The sequence below is a fragment of the Quercus suber genome, unplaced genomic scaffold (genome assembly GCF_002906115.3).
Source record: "Quercus suber isolate HL8 unplaced genomic scaffold, Cork oak 2.0 scaffold_938, whole genome shotgun sequence".
In the NCBI taxonomy this organism is placed as follows: Eukaryota; Viridiplantae; Streptophyta; class Magnoliopsida; order Fagales; family Fagaceae; genus Quercus; species Quercus suber.
The window spans coordinates 80,420-89,959 of record NW_027070361.1 but is presented as its reverse complement, the minus strand read 5'-3'; the positions used below and the strand labels follow the sequence as shown (position 1 = coordinate 89,959).

Below are 9,540 nucleotides of genomic sequence, written 5' to 3'. Positions count from 1 at the left end.
TTGTTGGTTCTGGTGTAGTTATTCTTAGCTAATCAAGAGGAATCTAATAGAGACGCAGACAAAGATTTTTGGAAATCTATACTAGATCTCATTCCTTATGAGGTTATTCAGTGCCTAAATCCTGGGAAACCCACTGATCTTTCAAGGATGTACCAGATTCTGGTCAAGCTCTCTGGCTCCGCAATTTGGAAGAATATTCCAAAAGATATATTGAGGCAAATTTTCTTGCAACTACTTGTGAACTCTCTCATTCGCTTCCGTATATTTTCAAAAGATTGCTATAAGATGATAAGCAGCACTCGTTTTATCAAACAATAACTGAAGTTGGCCATCAAGAGTAATGCAGATATTAAGCTGTTCATGGAAGACCTCGATGGCATAGTTTATTTGGTTGGATTCTCAGTGACTCAAGACATGTACTTATCAAAGAAGATTGCTCTCCCATTTTCCTCTAAAGACCAAGTATTGAATTTTTAGGGCTACTTGCCACATATTAGAGGTTGTTGCCATGGATTATTGTGCACTAGTATGTAACCCCGTGCTACCGTACGGGACTGGTTAATTGTAATGATGCTATTGGTCAATTTTTTTGTTTTTATTTTGTTTTTGTTTTTTTGGGTTTATCACACGGATGATAGAATTAAATCAAACAATGAAAAATATATATTGCATTTTATTATTTAAGTAATGCTATTGGTGGTCTTTTTTTTTTTTTTTGGTTTATCATACATAGGATTCTCTCATTCGCTTCCGTATATTTTCAAAAGATTGCTATAAGATGATAAGCAGCACTCGTTTTATCAAACAATAACTGAAGTTGGCCATCAAGAGTAATGCAGATATTAAGCTGTTCATGGAAGACCTCGATGGCATAGTTTATTTGGTTGGATTCTCAGTGACTCAAGACATGTACTTATCAAAGAAGATTGCTCTCCCATTTTCCTCTAAAGACCAAGTATTGAATTTTTAGGGCTACTTGCCACATATTAGAGGTTGTTGCCATGGATTATTGTGCACTAGTATGTAACCCCGTGCTACCGTACGGGACTGGTTAATTGTAATGATGCTATTGGTCAATTTTTTTGTTTTTATTTTGTTTTTGTTTTTTTGGGTTTATCACACGGATGATAGAATTAAATCAAACAATGAAAAATATATATTGCATTTTATTATTTAAGTAATGCTATTGGTTTTTTTTTTTTTGGTTTATCATACATAAGATAGCATTAGATAAAACAATGAATAAAAAAAAAGAATATTGTATTTTATTATTTAAGTGATGCTACAGTGAAGAAAAAAGAGAATATTGCATTTTATTATTTAAAATATATAAAGGGACATTATAAAATAAAAACGGATTATTGAGCTTGGAATCTTTTTGGAGGCGCCAATGAAGTGCTAATGTATGAGAGTGTGAAGTAAGGAAGAGTGGGATTGAACATTGTGTTTGAATCCAACCTTGCTCTGAGAAATCCGTAAGAAGGATGAGAGGGTAATGTGTGGATCTAATTGGTAGAGGTTGAGAGAGGAGGAAACATGTGATGATGATATGGAATTAGGAGGAGATGATGTTTTAGTTTTATAGTCTTTCTCGTTGGACTCCTTGGTTCTGGTTGTGGGATTAGAAGAGTTCCAGACTCTATTGAGATTACCCATAAAAGTGTGCAGGTGAGATGTTCTTGCTTAGGCCAATGAGTATTATTATTGTAGTTTTCTTGGCTTTCATGTTAAATGTTAATACATTATTTATTTGAGTACAAAAATTAAAAAAATTAGATAAGATACATGACACAAAATTGGAGTCCAATTTATAATCTCCATAAAAGTGTGCAAGTAAGATGTTCTTGCTTAGGCTAATGAGCATTATCATTGTGGTTTTCTTGGCTTTCATGTTAAATGTTAATGCATCATTTATTTGGGCATAAAAATTAAAAAATTTAGATAAGATACATGACACAAAATTGGAGTCAAATTTATAATCTAATTAGATTTTTTTTTTAGTTTTGGTTAGGACAAATGGCGCAAAATTGAGAATCCAATTGAAATCTAATTGGATTTTCTCTCTGCTTCACCTATTATTATATATATAGATTATTGTGCATTTCGATGATAGTCCGGATAAGGTTGTGATATTGAATCCTCACATCAGAAAATATAAAACAATTTTATCAGAACGGGCACCGTATACCATGGCAACCAGGTTCGCATTCTGGTATTATCCTCTTGAAGATGATTATGTAGTTTTAAAAATGAATTCTTGATTGGAAGTCATGAGGTATAACCTGAAATCTGATTCTTGGAAGGAAATTGATTTTCCAATGGAAGAAAGAGCATTGATCAGTTTCAATTATGATTTGGTGGCAATCAATACGAATGGGGCATTTCATAGGTTGACTTGGTTGCCGAACAATGTTTCGATTCTAATTTTTAATCGTTTTAGTGAAAAGTTGATGCTATTTGATATCCCAATTCAACCAAGCAAAGAACAAAGGAGGGGGACTTATTTGCAAGTCTTGAATGGGAAGTTGTGCTTCAGTTTGAACTCCGGGTATAGTGTTGATATATGGGGTTTCATGGAGTATGGGAAAAGCAACTCTTGGCATAAAATTTATGGATTGAATTTTGCCAAGATTAACCCACAGCCATTGGCAATATATAGACCCCTATTGGTTTCTGAAGATGACAGGCAACTCTTATTGGAAGAGAGCATTGGTTTGAAAACAAAACTTCTATGGTATAAGCAGAGAGTGCAAGGTGGGCTAGGTTTGAAAGTTTACCCGAAGGATTTATCACAACTGTTAGTATTGGGACCTTACTTTTGCTGGATGAAATGATGGCATAGATATTATGTAGAAAACTTCATTTTGTTGCATATATTTTCTTAAATGGCTTTTCCTTAATACGAATGTTCCAATGACTTCTTTTTTTCATGTGAAGTCACATACCGAAAATTTTCATATTTTTTTGGGTATATTAATTTGAGTAGAAAAAATGACAACACAGTTCTGCAAATTAATTCAAAAAAAACAACATTAATAATGATATTAGTGTTTAAAATTTGATTGATACACGATATAAGCCAAGATGGCTTAGCTAGCTAGTTCGAGTCATACTTTTAATGCTTATATATCATTCAATAAATCCAAGATATTTGGAGCCCATGTCTCAAGTGACATATTAGAAAGGTGAGTGAGTCTTGATCCTACTTTGCGATATCTTGTTCTACTTTAGTCCACCTTATCAAATGAGATAATAAATTTTCAATTTATAGGTAGGGGAACGAATCTCATAATAGATCAGACGTGTTGGGTTAGAAAGTCAAGGCAATACATGTTATTTATGCTTAACATAAGCACATCCCATGTAAGGTTGTAAAGGAGACCACTACAAGAAAAAAGACTTAATACAACGAAAAAAGTCGTTGTAATAACAATTAATGTCGTTGTAATAGGTGTTATTGCAACGACAAAAAGTCGATGCAAACCGTTGTAATAAATTCCGAGGCAATAAGTTTATGTAACACTAAATTTTCATTGCAATAAATTCCATATATTGCAACGATTTACTTTGAAAATCTCATTGCAATAGGTTATTTTTTTATTAAAAAAAAAAAAGCAATAAGTTTATGCAACACTAGATTTTTGTTGCAATAAATTCCATATATTGCAAATATTGCAACAATTTACTTTGAAAATCTCGTTGCAATAAGTTTTTTTTTAATTAAAAAAAAAGTAATAGGTTTATGCAACACTAGATTTTCGTTGCAATAAATTCCATATATTGCAACAATTTACTTTGAAAATCTCGCTACAATATGTTATTTTTTTATTACTTTTTTTTTTAAATTTAAAAAATAAATAAATAATTTTTTAAAATAATAATTTTTTCGTTAACCTGTTTTGCAATTCAAAAACCATATCTACGCACTATACTAACAAATTAAAGATATTATCTATTATACAAAATTTTTAATTAGTTTGTAAAAAGTGTNGCAATAAATTCCATATATTGCAAATATTGCAACAATTTACTTTGAAAATCTCGTTGCAATAAGTTTTTTTTTAATTAAAAAAAAAGTAATAGGTTTATGCAACACTAGATTTTCGTTGCAATAAATTCCATATATTGCAACAATTTACTTTGAAAATCTCGCTACAATATGTTATTTTTTTATTACTTTTTTTTTTAAATTTTAAAAATAAATAAATAATTTTTTAAAATAATAATTTTTTCGTTAACCTGTTTTGCAATTCAAAAACCATATCTAGGCACTATACTAACAAATTAAAGATATTATCTATTATACAAAATTTTTAATTAGTTTGTAAAAAGTGTTTGTGTTTGCCTGTATTGTGCACAATAGAACTGATTGTAATGTTCAATACTGTTTATAAGTGTTTCAATGTGGTTTAGCTGATTTATATGTCATTAACTTGCTTTTTTTGTGTGTTAAATTTGCTAGGTTCTCAAGGAGGGGCACTACTAAGCAACCTATCAGCCATTACCGTGGGTTAAACTGTGCTTGACATGGCGATGAAAGGAGTCAGCTAAGCCATAAGTATTCATGATAAGACTTTGAAGGAAACTGCCAAAGAAGTATGGGATTCTGTGACAGAAATGGACACGGTGAAATTAATATTAATGGCAAATGAAATTTCCCTTCAAACCAAAAGTACACATGTTGAGGTGATGGAACTGAAGGAAGCATTAGACGAAGCCAAAAAGGAATTGATGGAGGTGAAAAACGACCTAAGGGAGGTGAATGCTGTCATTCGTCCTTCCAAATTTCTCCCACCAAGCTCCGGCAGTGGCAGTGGCAATGGAGGTGGAGGTGGCAGTGTTGGTGAGGGTGGAGATGGCAGTGGCAACGGCAATGATGATGAAGATGACAATGGCAATGGCAGTGGCAGTGAGGGTGGAGATGGCAGTGACAGTGGCAGTGGCGATGATGATGGAGATGGCAGTGGTGGTGATGGTAACGGTTGGGATTAGGTTTGTTTTATAAGGTATAGGAGTAACTTAAAGGTTTTTTTTTTTTTTTTTTTTTTTTTTTTTTTAGTTTAATGGGTTTAGAGCAAAATTTGTTTGATGCTGAAATATGATAAACTCTCTTTGTAATTTTTTTTAAAAAATTTGGTAAGATTAATATCCTAACTTATTAAAGCTCAAGTTGACTTAACATTAATGAAGCCAAAAGGCAAATATTTGATGCTCTGACACAACTGTTAATAGAAAATTAAAGTTAAGTAGTCGACATTTGATGCATGTCGATCAACACTTGAGGGTGTACTTAAAAGGGTCCATTAGCCTTGAAAACATGTTGTTTTGAGTTAGCTCTAATTAGATTTAATTCATGTAATTGAATGCATGCAACTGAGTATGCCTTAAGAAGGGACGCAATGTTTCCTGAGGGGACGCAATGTTTCGTGAAGGAACGCAATGTTTATTGGAATTTGGCCATAAGAACTTAACATGTACACATCCAAACAAGTAAGCCTTAATATTAACTTTTCAGGTTTTTTACAATACTCAAAGATTATGATTTTCCTTTATGGCACAATTTTTACAATCACTAAAAATAAGGTCACTGTATGGTATTAACATGAACGGAGCTAAGGAAATAAAAATATAAAACAAAAAAAGAAAAAGAAATTAAGGCATGTGCTTGTTGCACACGCATTCTCCCTCTCATATAACACATAGAAAACTGACAAACATTACAAATACCCTCTCTTCTTCTTTTTTACCCAAACACAAAGCTTGTTTCTCTCTCTTTCTCAAGCTCCTTCTTCTTTTCTCTCTCACTGTCTTGTCAATGAATCAAACTCTCTCCTCTCTCAATCGTTTTAGAAGATGACTCACTCGGGACCAAAATTAGCTGCTGCTCTATAGATCTTGAAAAAATGTTATTTCTAAACCTATTCATATTCTCTTCTTCATAAACCTACCTATTCCGTCTCTCTTTCTCTCTCACTCTCATTTCAATACTTTTCTGTCCACAACTTTACTCTACTCTTTTTCTCATTTTAGATGGATGGAGATTGAACCTTGAGAAGGTTCTGTATGCAGAAAAGTACAAGACCTATGGTATATTAAACCTTAAGTTCTTCTTCTTCATATTTTTGGTTAAGAATGTTTTGTTTTGCTGAAATATCTCTTTTTTGTGGTTTTTTGTTTTGTGTTTTTTTTTTTTTTTTTTTTGGGTTTAATAGTGCTTAGCTGAAAGGATGGGTAAGAATGTTAAGTTGTTATTGTATGGGAAAAAGTTTTCAAATGAAGAAAATCTGACTAAGGAGATTGGTAAATTTTCTAAACCCTAAACTAAACTATATAATCTCTTTTTCTTTTCTTTTTTTATAGTTCTCTTTCTCATACTTTTTTTTTTTTTTTTTTTAATTTAAGTTGAAGGAGCTCAGCCACAAAGCTCACCACAAAAAGTAGATAGTGCGAAGAAGCAAGAAACTTAGCCTTAGAGCTCACCACAAAAACAAAATGGTGCCAAGAAGCAAGAAAATCTTACCTGGGAAGGTATTTTTCTTTCTTTTCTTTTTTTTCATTATCTATTATGCAAAATGTTTAAATAGTTTGTAAAGAGTGTTTGTGTTTGCCTATACTGTGTACAGTAGGACTGATTGTAATGTTCAATACTGTTTATATGTGTTTCAATGTGGTTTAGCTGATTTATTTGTCATTAACTTGCTTTTTATGTGTGTTAAATTTGCTAGGTGCTCAAGTAGGGGCACTACTAATCAACCTATTAGCCATTACTGTGGGTCTTTAATACGAATTTCCTTGCTCCAATTAACTCAAATTTAATTGGGTTGAGATCCTTCTCCACCTGAGCATCTTCCAGAGGTATCAGAGCAGATCACATTTATCAATACTTGAACAAATAATCAAGGATTTTACCTTACTTAGATTTATCAAACTAAGGATTTAGTCATAGATTTAAACATTTATAAAGGTGTCACTGAGTGTTAATTTCACCCAAGTATGTGGTCCGAGGAACTTGACACGACTTAGGTTTTGTTTAACACTTATGAAAGTTGTCATTAAGTGTTAACCTACCCATATCATCTGGTCCGAGGACTTCAGGCATGATTGATTTTCAATTTAAACAATTATAAAAGTTGTCATTGAGTGTTAACCTACCCATATCATCTAGCTCGAGGACTTCAGGAATGATTGAGTTTCAGTTTAAATACTTATAAAAGTTGTCATTGAGTGTTAACATACCCCTATCATCTGGTCCGATGACTTCAAGCATGATTTAGTTTCAGTTTAAACACTTATAAAAGTTGTCATTGAGTGTTAACCTACCCATATCATCTGGTTCAAGGACTTCAGGCATGATTGAGTTTCAGTTTAAACACTTATAAAAGTAAGAATAACAGAAAGTACAAAGCCTTTATATAACAAATAAACCTATTAATTAAGGAAATACTCATTAATAATAATAATACATTTTCAGATTGTTTACATTCCACAGGCGTGGTATTACATGATCATCTAAATCTTCTAGAAAGTATGCCCCGATGCCAGCCCCTAAGGTAATACAGTATGGTCCTTCCTAATTGGGCCCTAGTTTTCCCCATGCTGGATTCTTTGCAACGTCCAAAACTTTCCTCAACACTAATCACCAGGTGCTAATGGTTTCAACTTCACGTTGGCATCATAACTCTATTTGAACTTGTGTTGGTAATATGCTAATTGGACTATTGCATTTTCCCTCCTCTCCTCAATCAAGTTTAAATTCCTCTCTAATAGCTCATTGTTACTGCTCGGACTGAATGAATTGGTTCTTAACATTGGGAAACTAGTCTCTAAAGGAATAATAGTCTCAACCCCATAAGTCATTGAGAAGGGGGTCTCCCCGGTAGATTTACGAGGTATGGCCCGATATGTTTAGAGAACATGTAGCAGTTCTTCCACCCATTTGCCCTTCGCATCATCTAGCCTCTTCTTTAGTCCATTTACTATGACCTTGTTAACAGCCTCTGCTTGTCCATTCCCTTGGGGATAAGCGAGGGTAGAATATCTATTCGTAATTTTCAACTCACAGCAATATCTTCTGAAAGATTTGCTATCAAATTGAAGGCCATTGTCTGAGATAAGGGTACTAGGGACCTCAAACCGGGTAACAATGTTTTTCCAGAAAAACTTCTTGGTATCCATATCTCTGATGTTTGCCAAGGGTTCAACCTTGACCCACTTAGTGAAGTAGTCCATGCCGACCAGCAGATACCTCTTATTTCTTGCTGCCTTGGGAAAATGGCCCACAATGCCTAAGCCCCATTGAGCGAATGGCCAAGGGCTGGACAAAGGATTAAGGACTCCCTTCGTTGGTGTATGTTTGATGCGAACCGTTGGCTTTGATTGCATTTTTTCACGTATTCTTGTACTTCCTTTTGCATATTTGACCACCAATAGCCTTGAGTGATAGCTCTGTGCACCAGAGATTTGCCTCTAGTGTGGCTTCCACAAATTCCTTTATGTAATTCCTCGAGGAGTAATTCAATTACTTCAGGATGTACACATAACAGATATGGTCCTGAGAATGAGCGTTTATATAATTTCTGGTCGTCAGACAGCCAGAATCGAGAAGCCTTTCTCCGTACCTTGTCAATTTCTCACTTTTCTTCAAATAGAGTATCTTCTTTCAAGAATAGCACCACAGGGTCCATCCAGCTAGGCCCTGCTCTGACTTGGTGAACTCGGACTATCTCTCTCCTTACCTTCGCAGGTTTGTACAAATCTTCTACGAGGATAACCCGAGGTAGGTTTTGCGACAAGAAGGTCGTAAGTGTGGCTAGGGAATCAGCATGTGTGTTTTTGCTTCTAGGGATATGCAACAAGTTGAAAGATTCGAACTCTAATTACAGGTGTCTAACTTGACTCAAGTATCCCTGCATTCTTTCATCTTTCGCTTCGAATTCTCCTTTAACTTGGCCGACGACTAACCTTGAGTCCGAGAACATCTCTATTACCTTTCCGCCCATTTTTTGAACCATGGTCATTCCCATCAGTAGAACTTCATATTCAGCCTCATTATTTGTAGTCGAGAAGTCCAGCCTTAATGACTTTTCAATAGTGATCTTCTCAAGAGATACCAGTACTAGCCCAACTCTAGAACCCTTATGATTTGCTACACCATTAACGTACACTTCCCAGGATGGAGGACCTTGTTGGGAGATCATGCCAACCAATTTCTCATCCATGTTCTGTGTTGATGCTACTTCTTCTAATGGGGTTCAGCGAACTCGGCCACCAGATCCGCGTGGACTTGGCCCTTGATGGAGGTATAAGGCATGTATTTGATGTCAAAAGCCCCTAGAACCATGCCCCATTTAGCGATTCTTCCCGTGTAATTAGCATTTCATAGTATGGCTTTAAGTGGAAGCTGGGTGAGGACGACAATTGTATGTGCTTGGAAGTAATAGGGCAACTTTCGTGTACCATGTACTACTGCCAAAATGGCTTTCTCTAGTGGTAGATAACGAAACTCGACCTCATGCAGCAACTTGCTCACATAATAACTAG

General features: G+C 34.5%; 2 protein-coding genes across 2 annotated transcripts; both read left to right on the top strand.

Moving 5' to 3' along the window:
• Positions 1-2,270: 2,270 nt before the first annotated feature.
• On the top strand, positions 2,271-2,834 carry LOC112036058 (F-box protein CPR1). Its single transcript, XM_024068885.2, has one exon. It carries the CDS (start codon positions 2,271-2,273, stop codon positions 2,832-2,834), a length of 564 nt encoding a protein of 187 aa, XP_023924653.2.
• Positions 2,835-4,617: 1,783 nt separating this feature from the next.
• Positions 4,618-4,992, top strand: LOC112036059 (cell wall protein IFF6-like). Its single transcript, XM_024068886.2, has one exon. It carries the CDS (start codon positions 4,618-4,620, stop codon positions 4,990-4,992), a length of 375 nt encoding a protein of 124 aa, XP_023924654.2.
• The last annotated feature ends 4,548 nt before the right edge of the window (positions 4,993-9,540 follow it).

Coding starts and splice junctions, on each gene's coding strand:
- LOC112036058 (XM_024068885.2), top strand. CDS start 2,271: ATGAGGTATAACCTGAAATCTGATTCTTGGAAGGAAATTGATTTTCCA.
- LOC112036059 (XM_024068886.2), top strand. CDS start 4,618: ATGGACACGGTGAAATTAATATTAATGGCAAATGAAATTTCCCTTCAA.